Raw genomic sequence first — 24103 nt, 5'->3', positions numbered from 1 at the left:
AAGTGTTACCAAAAACATATAACTTTGTCTTGAATTTGAAAAAATAAATAAATATATTTTTAACTAATGAAGGGTTCGGTGAATGCACATATGAAACTGGTGGGGTTCGGTACCTCCAACAAGGTTAAGAACCACTGGTCTAGAGCTTGGCTGAGTAACCGTGTAATACTCTTCCAAAATCAGTAGGTGGTAGTAAGTAGCTAATTGCTTTGTGAATGTCGGGAACATGGTTTGTCGTGATCACAATATGCGGGAGGCAGCATGCAGGTAAAAAGGTATCTAACGCTGAAACCAAAAATAAACAAAAGGCGAGTGCCGCTAAGAAAAGTCAAGGCATTAAAGCTTAGGGATGGCTATACAAAACAAAAGTAAAACGGAAATGGCAGCAAAGTAAACAGAAACAGAATGTTGGACATCAGCAAAGACAGTGTGTGGAGCAGACGGCGTCCAAAAAGTACATCCGCACATGACATGACAACAATGTCCCCACTAAGAAGGAAAGCGTCCGCACAACTTAAATAGTCTCGATTGTCAAAACATAGCAGATGCGGGGAATAGCGTTTAAGGAAGACATGAAACTGCAACAGGAAAATACCCCAAAAAAAAAAGAGAAAAAGCCACCAAAATAGGAGCGCAAGACAAGAACTAAAACTCTACGCACGGGAAAACACCAAAATCTCAAAATAAGTCAGGGCGTGATGGACAGGTGATGACAGTACACCTACTTTGAGACAAGAATTGCATTAATGCATGGTTGTTTGTGGTTTAAATTCATATCCAACAATTGTGTCAACAAATTTTTACTGTCTGCTGAGTTTCATTACTTAATGATTTCTGCTGGTGTTGTGCCTCCGGATTTTTTCAATGAAAAAAATGTGCCTTGGCTCAAAAAAGGTTGACAAACACTGTTTTAGTTTGTCCGAGTTCACGTCGGCTCCGATGGAGATTGTTGTTTTTTACGTTACCTTTCTTCTAGAAGAAACAAACATTTACCTAATATGAGTAAAGCACAGGAATATTTTTGGAGGACAAAAATGCAGGATTTCCCCAGCCTCACAACGTGTCTCAGAAGGCAGCTTTATTTTAATGACTGCACGGCTCTCAATCAGGGGTGTCTAAACGTCTTACTGACAACATTCCAAAAAAGGAGGGGGTTTACTTTGATATTTTTGCACCGCAAATTGTTTGCCACTTGCCATGAATAAACATTGTATTTACATAAATGTCCTTAGTTTTAAGAGCTATTTGCTCATTGAATTTACATCATAACCTTAATTTTAGCATGATTGATTATATTTTGTCTATTAAGTGTACCCCGCCTTCCGTCCCAGTGGAGCTGGGATAGGCTCCAGCACCCCCGCCAGTCACAACCCCGAAAGGGACAAGCGGTAGAAAATGGATGGATGGATAATTTTAAAATGTTAACATTTCGATAATAACTATTCAAATAAGATATTTTGGTTTTCCCTATTTAGAAAACCTTGTTTAAAGATTCTGCAACATCCTGAAGATGCTTAATTTAAGAATTGCACATTGAATAATGCATGTTTTTTTTAGAATAAAATACATATTTTTTATTTCATCCATCCATCCATTTTCTGCCGCTTATTCCTGTTCGGGGTCGCGGGGGGCGCTGGCGCCTATCTCAGCTACAATTGGGCGAAAGGCGGGGTACACCCTGGACAAGTCGCCACCTCATCACAGGGCCAACACAGATAGACAGACAACATTCACACTCACATTCACACACTAGGGCCAATTTAGTGTTGCCAATCAACCTATCCCTATCCCTATTTTTTATTTCAATTCCTTCTAATTTGTAGATATACAAATTAGTGATATACAAATGTGTGTGTGTGTGTGTGTGTGTGTGTGTGTGTGTGTGTGTGTGTGTACATACAATACAGGACAAAAGTTTGGACACACCTCATTCAATGCGTTTTTTTCTTTATTTTCATGACTATTTACATTGTAGATTGTCACTGAAGGCTTCAAAACTATGAATGAACACATGTGGAGTTATGTACTTAACAAAAACAAGGTGAAATATCTGAAAACATGTTTTATATTCTAGTTTCTTCAAAATAGGCACCCTTTGCTCTGATTACTACTTTGCACACTCTTGGCATTCTCTCGATGAGCTTCAAGCATACCTGTGAAGTGAAGACCATGTCAGGTGACCAACTCTTGAAGCTCATCAAGAGAATGCCAAGAGTGTGCGAAAAAGTGATCAGAGCGAAGGGTGGCTATTTTGCAGAAACTAGAATATAAAAGATGTTTTAAATTTTCTGTTTTAATGTTTAAATATAATACAATTATTAAATATATAATTTAATAATGTATATATGTATTTATTTACATCCAGTATATACTGTGTATATATATCTTTTTGTGTATATATATTCCCTACTGCGTCGCACTTTCCCCGAAGACTCTGGCATCATCTTACATACATACCAGCTCAGGAGAACTTTTCAATCTATCCAGACTGCGGGCTAAATTCAAAGTAAGTCATGTCATGGTGCTTTATGCTGATGAAGCTGCCTTTGCCACCCACTCCGAGGCAAGAGGTTGGCCTGCAGATTAGTTTAAGAAACAAGTTGTCCTTGCCCAACCTGCAACTCGGATCCCTGCAATCTCCATCTCCAACACACCTCTCTCAATCTGTGGTCGACAAATTCCACTACCTTGAATCCATAATCTCCAAGACCAACAATCTTGATGCAGAACTTGACATGCGCATTGGAAGGGCATCGTCAATTTTTAACAAATTGTGAAAGTGTGTCTAGCACAACAATAACCTTTCCTTGCTCATCAAAGTACATGTAGTAAGGTACTAAGTATGTGTGGTATACACATGTGTACTTAGTACCTTACTATAAACATTTGAGTCATGGACGTCATACCGCAGGAAGGACCATGTAATACATATATACAGTCATAGGCGCCGATCGATATTTCTGCCAATGGGTGCTCAGTACCCACGCATTCACGGGGAGAACATGCAAACTCCACACAGAAAGATCCCTAGCCTGGGATTGAACCCAGGACTGCAGGATACTCGGTACTCCGGCTTCCTCCCACTTCCAAAGACATGCACCTGGGGATAGGTTGATTGGCAACACTAAATTGGCCCTAGTGTGTGAATGTGAGTGTGAATGTTGTCTGTCTATCTATGTTGGCCCTGCGATGAGGTGGTGACTTGTCCAGGGTGTACCCCGCTTTCCGCCCGATTGTAGCTGAGATAGGCGCCAGCGCCCCCCGCGACCCCAAAAAGGGAATAAGCGGTAGAAAATGGATGGATGGATGGGTGCTCGGTATGTGTGTGTGTCTTAAAAACGTTCAGCAAATTTAATATCACATATGATTTGTGGCTTTATTATTTTGGTAAAACGGACCAAACACGCCACAAAATTCACTACAACAAGATTGATTTTCCCAAAATTACTTTAAAAGATTGAAAGTTGCCATCAATCCCGCGTGGGTGCTCGGGCCCTGGAAAACCCACGGGATCGGTTTTGGGATACTGTAAGTTATCGTATTTCCTTGAATTGCCGCCGGGGCGCTAATTAATTTAAAACCTCTTCTCACCCCTGCGCTTACCAAAAGCATGCGGTAAAAGTAAGCACGCGCTAATTATTTTAAAACCTCTTCTCCCTCCGGCACTTACCAAAGCCATGCAGTAAAAATTTGAGTGTGATGTGAGCTTGGACCTTAAATCCTACTGAATAGCTCTTAATCTTCTTCCCTTTATGCGATATCAAATTACCGGCATTGAAATCAGCCTCCTCCGTTTTGAAAATGATGAGAGGAGAAGTGTCACTTGTGACGTCACAAGTTTGACCAGGCGGTAATACTAAGCATGCGCTAATTATTTTGGGAAGCGAGTTTTACCCGGCAGTAATTCAAGACAGGCGCCTACTATATGCTCTGCGGCAATTCAAGGAAATACGGTATTTTATATTAGCAGACGCTAAATTGGGACTCCTTTTTTGGAATGTCATTTCCCGTTTTTTTTTTCTCGTCACATTGATTTTGCTTTTTTTGACCTACAGTTGCACCTCGATTTACTAGTTAAATCGGTTCCGTGATGAACTCTTAACTCAAAACACTTGCATCTCGAATCAATGTCGCCCATTGACACGAATATGAATCAATTTTAACATTCAACATACCTTTTCAAAAGAAAACACTTTTAGATCAGAAAATTGTATAAAAACAAACAATAGAATGTATTACAAATAACTACAGTAGTTTCAGGAAGTAGTGTAATAAAGATGTACAGCATTTACCTTAGAGAGTGGACTTCAGTGTTTCCTTACAGGTGCTTCTCTGTCAAATACACCATCAGCAGCTTTTCAAAAATGGCCTCTATTTATACATTTTATCATTCTTGGCTGGTGTTGGGCTCATTCTGCTTCACTGTGGTGTGGTCTGGCAGTGATATGCTCGAATTGCTTTGCAAAGTTGATTACACGCTCCATTATGATTTTGAGGTTTTCTTTCTTTAATTAAATTAATTCAATTGAAGTTATGTCCACCTGTACCTTAAAGCTAATGCTAGCGAGTAAGACTTGACGTTTTAGACCAGTGGGCTACGAGCGCACCTAGAGCTGCTGTGGACTGTGTGGGCCACAGCGGTAGTCAGTTGTAATAAACTTTTCCACCACTTGTAGCCGTAACGAGAATATCAAACAACCAGAAGAAGCCTGGATCTAATGTCATATAAAAGTTTAAGTGCAAAAATTATGACGTAATTGGTGAAGTTGCATTTTCAGTTGCAACTAAATTATTATTACTTAATAATTTTGTTAGAATTTACATTTTTTCCCGTTTTAATTATTTTATTTACAGTATATGTGAAAATAATTTATTTTTGTAATCAGCCTGACTTAAGCCTTGATAATAGTTTTTGTGATTTCCACATGGTTTCGTATCATTTGATAGGGTTTATTCCAATAAAATGTGAGTAGGTTGGATATTATTATTTGATCTGATGCAAATCAAGAGTAAGATTTCAAATTCAGTGTTAATATTTGAGTGGAAAAGTTGGGCCACAAGGTAAAAAAGGTTAAGAACCCCTGTTTTAGACCTATGTGGTTACCTGTGGTATTGGCTTATCGAACTAATGGTTGGGATTTTTGTTGTTGGGGCGGCATAGCTCGGTTGGTAGAGTGGCCGTGCCAGCAACTTGAGGGTTGCAGGTTCGATTCCCGCTTCCGCCATCCTAGTCACTGTCGTTGTGTCCTTGGGCAAGGCACTTTACCCACCTGCTCCCAGTGCCACCCACACTGGTTTAAATGTAACTTAGATATTGGGTTTCACTATGTAAAGCGCTTTGAGTCACTAGAGAAAAGGGCTATATAAATATAATTCACTTCACTTCGGATCGTTCACATGACATCATTACTTGTCTTAGTTTGTCAGTATTCTCCTGTGTGTAATGCTTTAGTTCCTGTCCCACGCTCTTATTTTGTAGCTTTCACTTCCTGTTTTCTCGTTTTTTGTAGCAGCTTAACGAATGCCTTTTGAGCACTTGATTGATTGAAACTTTTTTTAGTAGATTGCACAGTTCAGTACATATTCCGTACAATTGACCACTAAATGGTAACACCCAAATAAGTTTTTCAACTTGTTTAAGTCGGGGTCCACAATCAATTCATGGTAGTCCATGCACCGGTTTTACGTTTGTAATATACTATTTAAGTTGTGCGGATGCTTACTATCGTCTGTACACCTAGTAAGGATGTACTTTGTGGACGCCGTCTGCTCTCCACGTATCGTGAGCCTTTTCTTTGCTGTTGTCCCGCATTCCGTCTTACTTTGTAGTCTGTGCAGTTTAGTTTTTGCCCCACATAACTTCCCTATGCTGTTGCTCTCGCTTTTTGTTTGTTTCTTTAGTCGTTAAATACCATTTTTTAGTATACTCTGCCTCTTCTTTCGTCTGCACTTATAATCACAACCTTTGCCGTCTCACACGACGTATCCCTGACAGACAGTCCTGATGACAACGTCATTTCGCAGACAGAGAGGGAGTTTCATGTCTGAAGAATCAGACTCTTCCGAATCAAATCTTTCAATAGTCAATTCTTAATGTTTTGGTACAGTTGTTAATCTACATGTTGCGATCTCAAAAAAAAAACCACAGTCTGATACAGTGACTTTATTGATGTGTAATATTATACAGCTTTTGAATTGGACCTCATTAGACTCTGCAGCTCCACCAAATACATATAAATCAATGAAAGTGTATTTAAATAGCCCTTAATCACAAGGAGAATGTCACGAGGATGTCGGCACAAGGCTCAGATCCCATATTTACTCCGTGCATTTTGAAAATATACAAGGAGCTCAGTGTGACGAAGGAACCCATTTGTGCTCTGCAGCTCAAAAGCGTGATAGACTCTTTATACCGAATACTTTGTCTGTCTTTGTCTTAGGCTGCAGACTCCATCAGATGCTGACATGGCGGTCAGATGCTTCCACACCTTATCACTTTTACTCAGAATTGTTTTTTTTCTGGAATGATCATTGCAACTGTAGTTTCCTCAGCAGTTTACTTTTATCTGTGTAATGTTTTGACAATAAGGGATTTACTTTTTCTGTAAAGTGAGCCAAACATGCATTTTTTCACGTATATCTTCTCTGAATTGACCCTGTTCCAACCAAAGAGTATGACAACTTATTAAACTTTTTTTCTAGTTGCCAACAATTGATAAGGTCGACCTTCAACCGCATTTTCAATCAACAAATAAATATGTTTCATCAATTTTGGTCATTGGGAAAGCTCTTTTATGGAAAGCAGTGTTTGATATTATTATAAATAATACAAATTAATAAAAATTCTTCAAGATGAATACATTTGCAGCACCTATCTAAATATGTAATAGATTCCCCTTCATAAATTCCGAACCTCTTCACGACGAATAAATCTGCACCACCTATCTAAATATGTAATATATTCCCCTCCATAAAGGCTAATGGCACACATATCAATTGGAGCACCATTCTGACATGCTTCACCAGAGACGTTTTGAGTTTATCTCTTGGCTTACGTTTACTGAAGCCTTTATATATCAGTGTAAAAATAATAATCCTGAATGACATATCCCGATGTCATATTCCCCCAAAGAGAGTGTTCCATTAAAGCAAACTACAGAATTTCGTCACATAAAAGGTGTATCCTCATTAGGAAAGACGCAGTGACTGGGATCGGTGTTACATAATGAATACATTTGCATTATTTTAATTACATGAGCATAGGCGGACACAAAACCACCTGCCTTGGACAGATAAAGGGGAGCCGAGGAGAAAATGTGGGTCTAATTTGCCCAAGACTCACTAAATGAGGATGTATTTATTGAGCTGCAGGTTACTGTGAGGTCGTGTTCAAAGCCAGACAGCCAGACTTTGGGATTTAACATGCAGCCTTTTAACATTGCTCTGACAGAAGGGGATTTTTTTCATTACAAATAAACTGAAATAAAAAATAGATAGTATTGCGTTATCTGTGGAATTCTGATTATGTCTTAGGAAATAAGGGAAAATGTATTTCTGTAGTAGTAACGTATACTTCCAGAATCATATTGCAACGTTAATTTAGCATGTTTCACACTACTACTACATGACATTGGCAGTCCCCAGAGACAGTTCGTATTAAAGAGAAATACGGATGTTAAGGTATGAAATAAGCATAATTAATTGGTAATATGATTGATAAAAGGCTGCTTCACACTGTCTTCACCTCAACTCTCTTCCTTCACTTCTAACAGGCTCTGCCATCGGTAAAATATCTTGTAATGTTGTGGAAAATAGTGGATAACAGGTTAAATAATTTTTATCCGTGTACCAAAAGTAGACCTTGATGAAACAATAGGAAGCACAAAGTATAGTAGGACGGCAGAGAATCGTTAATGTTCTTCAGTTGACCTTTTAGGCCAGAACGATTCATCTGGTGGCCCGGAAATCACACTATAACCCAGAGTTCAGTTTAAAACTTGGGAGACAAACATTTTTGCAAAACATTTCTAAATGTGGCAATGTGGACAAAACAGCTGTCACAAAGATGGCAAAAGCTGAATTTGAGTCGGGGGCTCTACTGTCTGAGCCACGCCAACTGTAGCTGGTTTACTTCACATTCAGTCAGTAGTCAACTGATCAAAGTCTTTAGTTTTACTTGTGGTGTTCCTCAAGGTTCTGTATTAGGTCCTCTCTTTTTCATCATTTGGGCTATTTAAGTGTTGGCTCACGAGTTTGGTTAAAAAAAATAAATAAATAAAATATTCACATTTTTGCAGCAGATTCTTAAAACATAGGGATGATATTTGACCCGCATTTTTGCAGAAGCTCCTTAAAAACAGCAGAGCGCTCCTGTAACTCTGACTACATAACACAATCAAATGTCTACTGTAGTGGACGCTGGTTCTCCAGAATATACAAATTAAGACTAATAGCGAGGAGAGAAGTCTGGCCACCCAGTCCTAAGCTTTCGGGAAATGTGTCCTCAAAACAACTCGGTTGAATATCCCTGTTTTAGACCATTAAGTCTAGTTGTGCATCTCTCTCAATGAACTGCAATTAAACAGCACAATGTGTTTATTTATAGGCAAAACATTTTGAGAAAATGAAAAGTGATTTTAAAAACACTTTGCTTGACAATAGGCTGATCTGGATAGAGTAACCGGATCTTCCCTCTCGATGAGCCTGGTGACTTGGTGATCACTTTATATTATGTTTAGCTGCAAACAGCCCCTCCGTTCCCTACTGATTTCCTGGCAGCTTCAGCACTGGAGCTTTGAGTCTCTGGGCAGTCGTCCATCTGCTGACAGGACAAACCTCCCGGGACAAACGAGCTGGACCCGTTTCCTCATAATGTATCACAGACCACTGCGTCACAAGGCTTCACAAGAAACAGATCTAAAGTGCAGAGAGGCTGGCATTGTTCAGGGGTCCCAGGCAGCATTGGGACAGTATTGCTTACTGACATATTGGACTTTGCATCCTCTACTTGTTTCTCTCAAAGGCCTTTAGGATGGAATACGATAGGATACATTTTTTTTATGCCATAATGGGGAAATTCAACTAAAGTGAGTAATGGTAGTATAAACTTGAATCACCTATACAGTGAATATCGTGAAAAAGTCTGTTCATTTCAGCAATTCAACTTCAAATGTGAAACTACTATTGCATATAAACTCATTACATGCAACATGAAATATGTCAAGCCTTTGTCTTAATTTTCAAGACTATGGCTTACGGTTTTTGAAAACTCGAAATTATCTGAGATTTTCAATTAAAGGTTTTCATAAAATGTAAGCCATAATAATGACAATTATATAAAAAAATGCTTGAAATATTTTGAGTTGCATGTTATGAGCATACAGTGGGGCAAAAAGTATTTAGTCAGCCACAGATTGTGTAAGTTCTCCCACTTAAAATGATCAATCAATGTTTACTTATATAGCCCTAAATCACTGGTGTCTCAAAGGGCTGACATGTGTCTGTAATTTTCATCATAGGTACACTTCAACTATGAGGGACAGAATGTGAAAAAAAATCCAGGAATTCACATTGAAGGAATTTTAAATAATTTATTTGTAAATTATGGTGGAAAATAAGTATTTGGTCAACCATTCAAAGCTCCTCGGTGGCAAGGCCCCAGGGGTGGATGAGATCCGCCCGGAGTTCCTTAAGGCTCTGGATGCTGTGGGGCTGTTTTGGTTGACAAGACTCTGCAGCATCGCGTGGACATCGGGGGCGGTAACTCTGGATTGGCAGACCGGTGTGGTGGTCCCTCTCTTTAAGAAGGGGGACCGGAGGGTGTGTTCCAACTATCGTGGGATCACACTCCTCAGCCTTCCCGGTAAGGTTTATTCAGGTGTACTGGAGAGGAGGCTACGCCGGATAGTTGAACCTCGGATTCAGGAGGAACAGTGTGGTTTTCGTCCTGGTCGTGGAACTGTGGACCAGCTCTATACTCTCGGCAGGGTTCTTGAGGGTGCATGGGAGTTTGCCCAACCAGTCTACATGTGCTTTGTGGACTTGGAGAAGGCATTCGACCGTGTCCCTCGGGAAGTCCTGTGGGGAGTGCTCAGAGAGTATGGGGTATCGGACTGTCTTATTATGGCAGTCCGATCCCTGTACGATCAGTGTCAGAGCTTGGTCCGCATTGCTGGCAGTAAGTCGGACACGTTTCCAGTGAGGGTTGGACTCCGCCAAGGTTGCCCTTTGTCACCGATTCTGTTCATAACTTTTATGGACAGAATTTCTAGGCGCAGTCAAGGCGTTGATGGGTTCCGGTTTGGTGGCCGCGGGATTAGGTCTCTGCTTTTTGCAGACGATGTGGTCCTGTTGGCTTCATCTGGCCGGGATCTTCAGCTCTCACTGGATCGGTTCGCAGCCGAGTGTGAAGCGGCCGGAATGAGAATCAGCACCTCCAAATCCGAGTCCATGGTTCTCTCCCAGAAAAGGGTGGAGTGCCATCTCCGGGTTGGGGAGGAGACCCTGCCCCAAGTGGAGGAGTTCAAGTACCTAGGAGTCTTGTTCACGAGTGGGGGAAGAGTGGATCGTGAATTCGACAGGCGGATCGGTGCGGCGTCTTCAGTAATGCGGACGTTGTACCGATTTGTTGTGGTGAAGAAGGAGCTGAGCCGGAAGGCAAAGCTCTCAATTTACCGGTCGATCTACGTTCCCATCCTCACCTATGGTCATGAGCTTTGGGTCATGACCGAAAGGATAAGATCACGGGTACAAGCGGTCGAAATGAGTTTCCTCCGCCGTGTGGCGGGGCTCTCCCTTAGAGATAGGGTGAGAAGCTCTGCCATCCGGGAGGAGCTCAAAGTAAAGCCGCTGCTCCTCCACATCGAGAGGAGCCAGATGAGGTGGTTCGGGCATCTGGTCAGGATGCCACCCGAACGCCTCCCGAGGGAGGTGTTTAGGGCACGTCCAACCGGTAGGAGGCCTCGGGGAAGACCCAGGACACGTTGGGAAGACTATGTCTCCCGGCTGGCCTGGGAACGCCTCGGGATCCCCCGGGAAGAGCTAGACGAAGTGGCTGGGGAGAGGGAAGTCTGGGCTTCCCTGCTTAGGCTGCTGCCCCCGCGACCCGACCTCGGATAAGCGGAAGAAGATGGATGGATGGATGGATGGATCAAAGCTTTCATTGATGGAAGGAGGTTTTGGCTCAAAATCTCACGATACATGGCCCCTTTCATTCTTTCCTTAACACGGATCAATCGTCCTGTCCCCTTAGCAGAAAAACAGCCCCAAAACATGATGTTTCCACCCCCATGCTTCACAGTAGGTCTGGTGTTCTTGGGATGCAACTCAGTATTCTTCTTCCTCCAAACACGACGAGTTGAGTTTATACCAAAATGGATACATGGATGATACAGCAGAGGATTGGGAGAATGTCATATGGTCAGATGAAACCAAAATATAACTTTTTGGTATAAACTCAACTCGTTGTGTTTGGAGGAAGAAGAATACTTACACGTAGTTGCATCGCAAGAACACCACCATCATCATCATCGGAGATCACTCGAGACGAGTAAGATTGTCCTCCTGTCGGTGGGTCTGGTCATCTGTGGGTCCTCAGGTGGCTGTAGAGGCCGATCCTGGATCCGCAGACTATCGCAGTGGGGGCATGCGAGGGTGGTTGACTGGGTAGTGGTTGTGGTGTGAGGAGCTGTGTTGGTGGTGGATCTCTCCTTTCTCTGTTGCCTCTTGGTTTCTGCGGCACGGTGGAGGTCCTTCTCTAGGTGAGTTGGGCCTTCATGGACCATCTTGCTCCACATGTTCCTCTGGTGGGCCACCCCCTCCCAGTTGCTGAGGCTGAAGTGACACTTTCTCAGGTGGATTTTGATGTTATCCTTGTACCTCTTCTTCTGCCCTCCTTGGGTACGTTTTCCTTCTTTTAGCTGGCCATACAGCATTTCCTTCGGAAGGTGGTTGTCAGGCATGCGTATGACATGGCCTGTCCATCGCAGTTGATGTCGGATGATCGTTGTGGTGATGGTGGAGATGTTGGCTTCTTTCAGAACACTGATGTTTGTACGCCTCTCCTCCCAACCGATCCTGAGGATCTTCCGGAGACATCGTTGGTGGTACTGCTCCAAGGCCTTCAGATGTCTGCTGTAGGTGGTCCAGCTGTCGGCTCCATAGAGCAGTGTGGGCAGAACTACTGCTTGATAGACAAGTAGCTTTGTCTTTGTCTGGATGTCTCGGTTTTCAAAAACCCTCTTCCGCAGGTTGGCAAATGCTGCACTGGCACACCCGATGCGGTGGTGAATCTCTGCGTCTATGACAGCTTTTGTAGAGAAGGCTGCAAAGGTAGGCGAATTGATCCACATTTTCCAGGATGTTGTCTCCCACATGAATTGTGGGGGATTTGGGAGTGTGTCAGGAGCTGGTTGGTATAGGATTTGGGTCTTTTTTATGTTTATGTCAAGTCCCAGGAGTCTGTAGGCTCTGGCAAAGGCGTTTAAGATGTCCTGGAGGTCCGCTTCGGAGTGAGCAACTAGGGCATTGTCATCCGCATACTGGAGCTCCATGATAGAGGATGTGAACACCTTGCTTTTTGCCCTGAATCTGTTTCTGTTAAATAGCCCTCCCTCAGTCCTGTATATGAGCTTGACTCCCTCAGGTAGGTTCTGGCTGGTGAGGTGGAGGATGGTGGAAATGAAGATGGCGAACAGGGTTGGTGCGATGATGCAGCCCTGCTTAACACCAGTGTCTACTTTGAAAGGAGGTGTCTCCAATCCACCATTGCCGACAACAGTTGCAGTCATGTCATCATGGAGTAGTCACAAGATCTTTAGATACTTGTCTGGGCATCCAATCTTGGAGAGAACACACCAGAGGGCAGTTCTGTTTATGGAGTTAAAGGCCTTTGTGAGGTCAATGAACGCCATGTACAAAGGTAGATGTTGCTCCCGACATTTTTCCTGCAGTTGACGAGCTGTAAAAATCATGTCGGAGGTCCCCCTGGCAGGACGAAAGCCACACTGCAATTCTGGTAGGGTGTTCTCTGACAGAGGCAGTAGCCGGTTGGCCAATATACGAGCCAGCACTTTGCCCGTTGTCGACAGGAGGGAGATACCCCTGTAGTTCCCACAGTCGGCCTTGTCTCCATTCTTGAAGATGGTAACAACCAGGGCATCCCTGAGCTCAGCCGGTATTTCCTCTTCATCACAGATTTTACCCAGCAGGCTATGGATGTGACACAGGAGTTTTGGTCCTCCTTGCTTGAGGATTTCTGATGGAATCCCATCTGGTCCAGAGGCCTTGTTGTTGCTCAGTTTCCTCACGGCATCCAGGACCTCATTTTCGGTTGGGGGGTGACCCAACTGCTCCAAGATGGGACACTGAGGGATGTGGTTGATGGTTTCGAGCTCGACTGTGGTCTTTCGGTTCAGGAGTTCTTGGAAGTGTTCTTGCCATCTGGAACTGATACCAACATTGTCCTTCAGCAAGGTTTGTCCATCTTTGGAGCGGAGAGGGTTTAGGCCTCGATAGCAGGGCCCATACACGGCTTTGGTGGCGTTAAAGAAACCCCTGGTGTCTCCCGAGTCTGCAAGTCTCTGGATTTCCAGGGCCTTCTCCAACCACCACTGGTTCTTCAACTCTCGTACTCTGCTTTGGACAAGTGCCTTTGCCTTGGAGTGGGCCTCCCTTTTGGCCATGCAGCTGATGTCATTTTGCCAAGTGCAGAAGGCTTTCCTTTTGGCGTCAATTAGATGTTGTATTTCGACATCGTTGTCGTCGAACCAGTTTTGATGTTTCCTGGTCTTGTAGCCAAAGGTGTCTCTGCTGGTCTCAAGAAGTGTGGTTTTGAGAGCCCTCCAGTGTTCCTCCACACCCTCTGGGTATTCTTCAGGGAGCCTCTCAAGTAGGGTGTCTTGAAAGAGTTGCACCCTGTTTGTGTCTCCCAGGCTGTTGAGGTTGAATTTTGGGCGAAGATGTTTCCTTTGTGTTCTCCTTTTCTGTCGCAGCTTGATGTTCATGGTGGAGCGGATGAGGCGGTGGTCAGTCCAGGATTCATCCGCGCTGATCATGGCCCTGGTGATGTTGACTTCTTTGCGATCTCTGGCCCTGACTATCACATAATCAATGAGATGCCAGCACTTTGATCGGGGATGCATCCATGAGGTTTTGTAACGGTTTCTCTGGCGGAACAAGGTGTTTGTGATCACGAGCTCGTGTTCAGCACATTTATATAATAGGAGGATTCCATTGGAGTTTACATTCCCAACACCCTCTTTGCCCAAGGTGCCTTTACAGAGCTCGTGGTCCTTGCCGACCCTGACATTGAAGTCCCCGAGTAGGAGGATCTTGTCTTCCTTTGGGACGTTTGATAAAACCTGGTCAAGGGTTGCATAAAATGTCTCCTTATCTTCATCTTGTGAGTCCAAGGTTGGTGCATAGGCACTCACAGCTGTGGCCATCTGATCGTTTGAGAGACTAAGTCGTAGGGTCATGAGACGCTCATTGATGCCTACTGGAGATTCGGAGAGTTGGGAGATGAGCCGATTCTTGATGGCAAAACCCACCCCATGGTTTCTGGGCTCATCAGCCGCTTTTCCCTTCCAGAAGAAGGTATATCCCCCTTTCTCCTCCTTTAGTTGCCCCTCCTCAGCCAGGCGGCTCTGACAGGGCGGCGATGTCGACCTTGAACCGTTTCAGCTCCCTGGCAATGATAGCAGTTCTTCTTTCTGGACGATTGGTGGAGGCACTGTCCATAAGTGTTCTCACGTTCCATGCTCCAATGTTCATTGTTTTCGACCGCTGTAGGTGAACCCACTGGATGCGGTATTCCAGTCAGGTTTTATGAGGCAGGCTATTTTTAGGGCATCTTTTCTAGCCCCTTCCCCGTCTGGGGTGAGCAGAGTGGATCCTATATAGGGCTGCTCAGACATGGGTGCTGCTGCCGAGATGCTCTCTCTGCCTCGGTCCGAGAGCAAGGCGACTGAGTCAGGCACCCACCGCCTATGTGCCAGTTCGTGGCTAGAAGCTCCCAGGCTTCACTGCCCTGCTTCCGTCACCATTTCCTGAACGCCATAGGACTTGTGGGGGGGGGGGTTTGGGTAATGGTGAGTCCTTCCTTCAGGAGAACGCCTGTGCGTGGAATCTTATAAAGTGGGGAGGCTGGTGCACAGGCAGCCACCACACTGTCCTTGACAAAGGGAGGGCCAGGGTCCGATGGCATGGAGACCAAGACAATTGGGGACCCATCTTTGCTGCAGCCTTCTCCCGCCTTTGTGACCGTTGTGGAGCTTTCTCCGCTGCCATCATCCGCCCACTCCGCCGTTGAAGACTTTTTGGGCCGCTCTTCATCTGGAACCTCACCCTCGACCTTACCGCCATGGTTGAACCTACCAGGAGCTTAAGCTCCAGACGGCATCGCTCTCAGGTTCATTGGAACACGCAAGGCTCTTCACCACGACAAGGTGGCGACCCGAGGAGAACACCACACCTACTGTGAAGCATGTGGGTGGAAACATGTTTTGGGGCTGTTTTTCTACTAAGTGGACAGGACGATTGATCTGTGTTAAGGAAAGAATGAATGGGGCCATGTATCGTGAGATTTTGAGCCAAAACCTCCTTCCATCAGTGAGAGCTTTGAATGGTTGACCAAATACTTATTTTCCACCATAATTTACAAATAAATTCTTTAAAATTCCTACAATGTGAATTCCTGGATATTTTTTTCAAATTCTGTCTCTCACAGTGGAATTGTACCTATGATGAAAATTACAGACCTCTGTCATCATTTTAAGTGGGAGAACTTTCACAATCGGTGGTTGACTAAATACTTTTTTGCCTCACTGTATATCATGTATTAGTTTCATATTGTACATCTAATTACTGAAAAAAACAAAACAACAACATACTTTGCACAATATTCAATTTTTTTATTTTACACTAAAAGATGTACAAATAAAATCTATTGTGACTAGTGTTGTCCCGATACCAATATTTTGGTACCGGTACTAAAATTATTTAGATACTTTTTTAAATAAAGGGGACCACCAAAAATTGCATTATTGGATTTGTTTTAACAAACAATTTTAGGGTACATTAAAAAAACGTTTCTTATTGCAAGTTTGTCCTTAAATAGAATAGTGAACATACTAGACAACTTGTCTTTTATTAGTGAGTAAAAAAAAAAAAAAGACTCCTAATTTAGTCTGCTGATGTATGCAGTAACATATTGTGTCATTTTCCATTGTATTATTTTGTCTAAAATTATTAAGGACAAGTGGTAGAAAATGAATTATTAATCTACTTGTTCATTTACTATTAATATCGGCTTACTTTCTCTTAGACATGTTCTAGCTACACTTCTGTTAAAATGTAATAATCACTTATTCTTCTGTTGTTTGATACTTTACATTAGTTTGGGATGATACCACAAATTTGGGTATCAATCCAATACCAAGTCGATACAGGATCATACATTGGTCATATTCAAAGTCCTCATGTGTCCAAGGACATATTTCCTGAGTTTATAAAAATAATTAAAAACAAAAAAAAAACACAAAAAAAAAGAAAGAAGATTTTGTGATGCTGTGTGGTGGACCGGTACTTTTCAGAGGCGGTATAGTACCGAATATGATTCATTATTATCGTGGTACTAAACTAATACCAGTATACACCACAACCCTAATTGTGACACTCAATGCACACTGAGTGTGCATTTTGAACAACCAAGAAAAAAGCAGATTACAGTGTTTATATCAGTGTGTTGTAGAGTCTTTTGGCTGTGGGTAGAAATGACCTGCAACAGCACTCCTAGCTGTTGCTGAAGTAGCTACATAGGGCCTTTACAGCATCATGAATGTGGTGAGAGGGATTGGACATTATGGATGTAAACTTAGCCAACATATTACTGCCAGCCACCACCTGGATGCTGTGTGACAAAACATGAGTGCGGGATAAATACCTGAAATATGGACATCTACCATCTCAGTGGATCTTTCAATACTGTAAAATTGATGATTCTCAGACTCTCCATCCATTCATTATCTTCTGCTGAGCCGTATCCAGGTCATCTTGGCAGCCGCTTCATTCGGGAAGCTTGGACGTCCTTGTGTCCCGTTCAGGGCTGGTTGTAGGCAGCCAGACCTGAGGAGGCAGATAATATGAAGGGGGCAGTATGTGCACACGCTGCTCCATCATGTGCATCACTTTTTTCCTGTGTTAATACAGTAGTAACATTGCTTTCTTCATAGAATTTGATTGTTAGCTACAGTATGGGCCGGATTTACTAAGATTCAAATACCACTTGCTAAACAGCGTGAGCAATCTATCAAATAGTGTGTACTATAAGGGACGGTGTGGCGAAGTTGGTAGAGTGGCTGTGCCAGCAATCTGAGGGTTACTGGTTCAATCCCCACCTTCTACCATCCTAGTCACGTCCATTGAGTTTATACCAAAATGGATACATGGATGATACAGCAGGGATTGGGAAAATGTCATGTGGTCAGATGAAACCAAAATAGAACTTTTTGGTATAAACTCAACTCGTCATGTTTGGAGGAAGAAGAATACTGAGTTGCATCCCAAGAACACCATACCTACTGTGAAGCATGGGGGTGGAAACATCATGTTTTGGGGCTGTTTTTCTGCTAAGGGGACAGGACAATTGATCCGTGTTAAGGAAAGAATGAATGGAGCCATGTATCGTGAGATTTTGAACAAAAAACCTCCTTCAGTCAGTGAGAGCTTCGAATGGTTGACCAAATACTTATTTTCCACCATCATTTACAAATAAATTTTTTAAATTCCAACAATGTGAATTCCTGGATTTTTTTTCACATTTTGTCTCTCACAGTTGAAGTGTACCTATGATGAAAATTACAGACCTCTGTCATCATTCTAAGTGGGAGAACTTGCACAATCGGTGGCTGACTAAATACTTTTTTTTCCCACTGATATAAAAAAATTACTTTCCCAACTTCAAACATTTTGGTTTGAGGAAGCAAGACAGTTATTTTAGGGGGTCTGCCTGCTCTTGCCTTCAGGAAGAGCTGACCCCGTTCCACTGGGGAGCATAGTTACTCTAGTGCCCATGTGTCAAACTCAGGACTCTTGCATTTTATATGGCTGGCAAAACCCTTGACATAACATGCTTCAAGTAATGTATCTTTCTAACTTCATTTTGACAGGAAAAACCCATGTACTGCATACTTTAATATTAGTAATAATGCAAAACATTTTATATTACGATACATTCCAAACATTGTTTTACGTTAAGATAAAAGTAAATACTTGAAAATCTGCTTGACTTACGATTTTCAAGCAAGTTATCCATCAAATTGCACACTTAAAAAAATATCGATTTTATGGTAAAAAAAAATAACAAAAAAAAACTGGCTGATCAGTCGGCAGAATATTACTGTAAAAAAACAATTTTGCTGTTTTTCTATTTACTGTAATAACAACACACTTGGACTTTAAGGTTAAAAAAAATGCCAGGTCATTTAAAAAACGGCGGTACCACTTTTCCATTTACAATAACATGATGTAAATAATAACACAAACACAATTTTGGTGATTGACCAGCCAGTTGTTTTACTGTAAAATCAGCAGATTTTTTTAGATAAAGTCTTGGAAGATGTGTAACGGGCTTAGCCCTACCCTTCAAAGCCCTCTAAAAAAACCTTAAAACCCTCCATCAATGTTTTTTATACATACTGCAAGTCTATATACTGTATAATGTAGTAACAGACACGTTCATAACAATATGTAATATATTCAATATGTACTGTATTTTGTTCATTTTAATCATTGCCGGAACTAATTATTCGGCGCATTTATTTCCGTTTCCATGGCAGCATACTTCTGACTTGTTGCAACATCCCCCCTTCCGGATACAAACACGCGAGTGAGTTCTAACCATGGCAGATTAGGTAACAAAGAAGATGCCTATTTTTGGACAAATAATGATTCAAAATCTCATCTGTTTGAATCTGAATTTATGGAGGATGAATTACTACTTCTAGAAGCCAGCACGAAGGAAAAGAGACGTTGGAGCAGATTGAAGCAGAGAGTGTGAGGTGAAAGTGAATCGAAGCTGCAAAATGTGGAACTTGAAGCCAAGCTATTTGGACATAAATGGAGTGCTTATCCATAATTAACCGGAAAAAAAGTCCCCGGCAATCTGGACCAAACAGACCACTGTCCATTTAGTGAGTCACCTTATATTGATCATGATTGATCAAGACTTTCTTGCAGTGTACAAACAAAACATGAAATGTTGGCTAAGACTTTACATACACTGTAATATGATTGTTCTTGTTTTTCAGTCAGTGCTTTTAAAGTTTGAATCGATACATTAGCAATACCTGTACTCCACGGTACCAATTTCTGGTACTTGTGCGTGTGTGTTTCTTTAAATGTGTTAATAAATGTTAAATTTAAAAACAGAGATTTTTTTAAAACAATTAAGTTGTGCTTTTCAGTTATCTTCTCTTACACTGCTGTCTCAGTGGCAAGTACTGTACTGTGTTACTGTACACAGTAGACTTTGCATGTTGTTGCCATTCCAAGCCATGTGTTGCCATTGCCAGAAAGTAGTCTTTGCCATTAGGTTCAATGTGGCATTTTAGCTGTTGGTTGCACCTTACAAAGCGTTAATACTGTAAATACTGTACTTAATATACAGAAAATATTTGACTGTAACCTGCATCTTAGTTGAAGTTTTAAATTACCAAATTTAGATGTGTTGAAATTGCCACATAAAATTGTTAATGCTAATCATTAGCGTGTCTATGGCAAATACCAATGTAAATTAGCATTAAGTGAGCACATTTTGAAAAGTGGATCCTTACTGTACTTGTGACCACAGGAAATTGTAAAAGCTTTGTTTTACGTAAATCGGTACCTGGTCGTACCGATAGACTATCCAAAAGTGATTGTTGGTTTTTTTGCATGATTTGGTCAAACAAAATAGTGGAACTGACTACCTTTTTAGAAGAAAACGCCTGACATTAAAAAAAAACTGCCCAAATTAATCAGGAAGTACAAACTTTCCAGCTCAAACAGTGTATTTTTGATGGTGATGGATGGATTTAGATTTATATCGAGCTTTTCTATTGTTAGATACTCAAAGCGCTCACAGAGAAGTGGGAACCCATCATTCATTCACACCTGTTGGTGGTAAGCTACATCTGTAGCCACAGCTGCCCTGGGGTAGACTGACGAAAGCGTGGCTGCCAGTTTGCGCCTACGGCCCCTCCGACCACCACCAATCATTCATTCATCATTCATTCACCAGTGTGAGCGGCACCGGGGGCAAAGGGTGAAGTGTCCTGCCCAAGGACACAACAGCAGCGATTTGGATGTCAATAGGTGGGAAGCGAACCTGCAACCCTCAGGTTTCTGGCACGGCCGCTCTACCCACTACGCCATGCCACCCCGAATCACCTGGCAAAACATGTCCAAATTTTCTGCTGCTTCTCAGTCCTTTTATCCATGGTCATTGCTTTGCTGTTTTATCTAACTGGTCATAAAGTAACACTAATTTGGAGAACAATGTTGTGAAAATAGGAGGTTCTTTAGGAAGTATGCTATCCCTAGTATGGTCTCGTATCGAGTACTATAGAAAAGCATTCTAGAAAGTTTATACCAAATATAAATTCTACTCTTCCTGCCGTTCATTTATGACCATGCCTCACTCATGTCTAAGCAGGGTAGGGCGATGAAATAGGCACCATAGCGTTTCTATGGCAACTGGCTTCTTTTAAGTTTTTGGCCCCCTTTTTACAGCTGGAAATAACAACCAGATCTGCGCTTTTCTCTCCCCATCCTCCCCTCCATCGCTCTCTCTCGCTCCCATTGCTACATCAAAACGTTGTCTTTGAAGACTTAAGCTGATTCCAAGTCGGACCCGAAGCTATTTCGAGCTCTATTGAGGGCGGAGGTTTTGTGCAAGGCTGTGTTTGACGTCTGTCTGTGTGCACGCACGAGAAAGACAAAGTGAAATCAAGGGGTGCAAGGAAAAAAAACAACTAGATTTGAAACACGCATACAAAACCTAGCGATACGATTACAAGTCTGCCTGCTGGATGCTGATAATGACAAGTATTGCTTCATGTGCTTGTATGCAATTATAAGTGAATGTGTGTGTTGTGTAGCAGACTTTGAAAGAAAAATCTTCAGAAGCAAAGTAGGAGAGGTTGGGGAAAAGAAGGACAAGCACAGTAGATTTTACAAGATGAAAGGAACAGAGGGGAAGAAGGAAAAGAAAAATCAGAGGAAAGAGAGGCGTTATGTTGTGTCATGTACATACTGTCTATCACCCAAGTGAGCATGAAATATTAATTACAATGTGCAGAAATAAGGATTTTTTATGGCCTGGAGAAGATTCAGCATCCAACTTTTGTTCAGGAATCTTTTTGACACATTCGACGCATACAAAAATAAAATGTGCTGTGGTAAAATGTTTCATATTCAATATTAAACAAAATACCTGCATATTAATTAGTGTAACAATGAAGGTAGTGGTGTAACCCAAGTGATTCAGCCCACTTCCTTTATCCATTTGAGAGGCAAGTGTGCTGACCACCTTGCTAAATGTCCAGGCTGGCTAGCACATTCTCAAGTTGTCAAGGAGTGAAGCCACACAGGCTGGCCCCCATCACACTCACCCGCCTAATGCCATGTCTACACTAAGTCGTTTAACTCCTTAAAAAAATAATCATTTAGCTTAAGCCCTGTTTCAGCCACACTAAACCATCGTTTAATGTCCCACTAATTTTTACACGGGTAAATGCGCCGTGTATTTCTTGAGTCTGCGGCACTTAGCTTTGTATGGACTCATTGATCGTTTACAAACTGAGTTCGGAGAGGAAGCTGAGCCAGAAAGACCGCGCTCCACACAGGAAGTGACATCAGAAAGAACGTGCCACAGCCAGTTTCATAATAAAGTGATTTCGTAACTCGGAGTTAACCACTGGAAATATGGAGCCGAATCATCCAGACATTCTTTGTTTCTCCTTCCTCTACATCAGGGGTGCCCATTACGTCGATCGCGATCGACTGGTCGATCTCGGAGGGTGTGTCAGTCGATCTCAAGCCAGGCATTAAAAAATAGACATAAAAATGAGCAATCATCAATCATACCAAGACTTCACTTTCGTCAGTTGTTTGACATTCTCGGCACCCGAGGATCTTGTGAGATGACGCTGGCTGCTGCGAGCTCATATTTAAGAAAAAAATCACTAACAGGGCGGACGCAGAGAAACACATTTTATTTCTAGAGACTCCGTACCTACTGTCAAAACTCTAAAGACCGACTGCACAGTTCCTGTCTTCACCATAAAAGACCTGTTTCATCCTGCCTGTGCTCACAAAATAAGAGTCTCAGAAAGCTAGCGTGCACAAGCTAGCAAGCTACGGAGTTTGATGACAATGTATTTCTCCCCCGCCCTCAGCGACCGCTTTCTCACTTGCTTGCCCACCCGCACACTCACTGACGTCACTCACCTGCTGCCAGACATTAAAGGGCCACACACATATGCTACTCTCATAACAAAGTCATTAAAAACGAGTATGCAAGTTGGACAAATAAGATGCCAAATCCAACCACTTTCATGTGGTATTGGACAGAAAGGAGGACTTTTTTTTTCCTCCATTTGAAAATGCGGACGTTATCAGCACCACTGTCTAATTCCAATCAATGCAAGTCATCAGAATCAAACACACCAACTTATATTCTTGTCTTCATGAAAGAAAGGAATCTATGTGTGTTAAACATGCTTGTATTATCATTAAACACCATTAACTTGTTAACAAAAATTTCTCTTTCATAAATAAATAAATATAAATTATAAATAGGAATGAGGTAGATCTCCTCGACTTGGTCAATTGAAAAGTAGCTCGCCTGCAGAAAAAGTGTGAGCGCCCCTGCTCTACATGTACAGACACTTGTGGAACTCAGACATGAATACCTGTAGAGAAGACGATTGCAGCTATTTGGGATGCAACGCTTCTCAGAGGGCAAGAGAACTTTCGAACGTCAGCGGTGATTCTACTTAGCGAAAAACTTTGTCCATTTGTCGAAGAAGAGACAACGAAAATGCGAGCTTCCGTGGATGTGATGAAAAAAAAAGCAGCATGTGCTTTTGTTTTACCTGGCCGTCGAAGGAAGACGAGGCAAGACGAGGGAAAACAGGGAATGCATTTGGACTGGCAAAGCAGACTGTATCAGTTATTGTCCGCCATGTATGTCGCAGACTCAACCTCTAGGTCCAGAGTATACAAAGTCACTAAAAAGGAATGGACAATGAAGGTGAAGGCAAAAGAGTGAGAGGAGTGTCCTGACCAGATATCTAGATCCCTACTTTGTTTGTTGTAAAACGTTCTTTATCACATTGTTTACGTGTCTAATAAAGATTTGATTAATTTATGACGTCTCAGGTTTGATTCACTATAATAGGGATCCATCACACTGGATTCCAGTTAATTGAAATATCAAGGTATTGTTCAGATAGGTTACATTTAATTTAAGAACTTGCACTCAAAGCAACAGTGGAGGTGACTATGACGTGTGCATTTTCCGCGCATGCGTATTAGGTCGCGTTGCACCAACGTTTGAGGGGTGCGGGGGTCTTAAACTGTGACATTATTTTGTGTAGACACAGATAAGGTCAGGTGGGATTTACCCTGGAAAACATCAACCGACTTAGTGTAAACAGGTCCTTAACCTCGCTCTCATCTGGGTCAAGGCACCACTGTGGTACGGTCTCCCTGCCTTTATCCCATTCCGTCACAGTCGTCCGCATGAAGGCGGGTGTGCTGACCACCGAGCTAAAAGTCAGCACACTCTCAAAGTTATCAAGGAATGAAGTTTATCAACATACACTGGCTTGCCTCTGTTACGCCGGCATTATGACTAGGAGTTTAACGAGATCTTGTGTGAGGTTAAAAAAAAAAATTGCCGTATTTTTCGGACTATAAATTGCAGGTTTTTTCATAGTTTGGCCGGGGGTGCGACTTATACTCAGGAGCGACTTATGTGTGAAATTATTAACACATTACCGTAAAATATCAAATATTATTTAGCTCATTCACGTAAGAGACTAGACGTATAAGATTTCAT

General features: G+C 42.3%; 1 protein-coding gene across 1 annotated transcript in view; it reads right to left on the bottom strand.

Annotated features, from left to right (window-relative positions):
- Positions 1–24103, bottom strand: part of cachd1 (cache domain containing 1) — a 229591-nt gene that overhangs the window by 182121 nt on the left and 23367 nt on the right. The window contains exon 3 of the mRNA XM_061883696.1: positions 16943–17124. Within this exon, the coding sequence (XP_061739680.1) occupies positions 16943–16957 (15 nt within the window). The 5' untranslated portion in view covers positions 16958–17124. The remainder of the gene's footprint in view (positions 1–16942; positions 17125–24103) is intronic.

This window comes from Nerophis ophidion, linkage group LG22 (genome assembly GCF_033978795.1).
Source record: "Nerophis ophidion isolate RoL-2023_Sa linkage group LG22, RoL_Noph_v1.0, whole genome shotgun sequence".
Classification (NCBI taxonomy): Eukaryota; Metazoa; Chordata; class Actinopteri; order Syngnathiformes; family Syngnathidae; genus Nerophis; species Nerophis ophidion.
The sequence above is the reverse complement of the archived record's forward strand: the minus strand, read 5'-3'. Positions and strand labels throughout refer to the sequence as shown.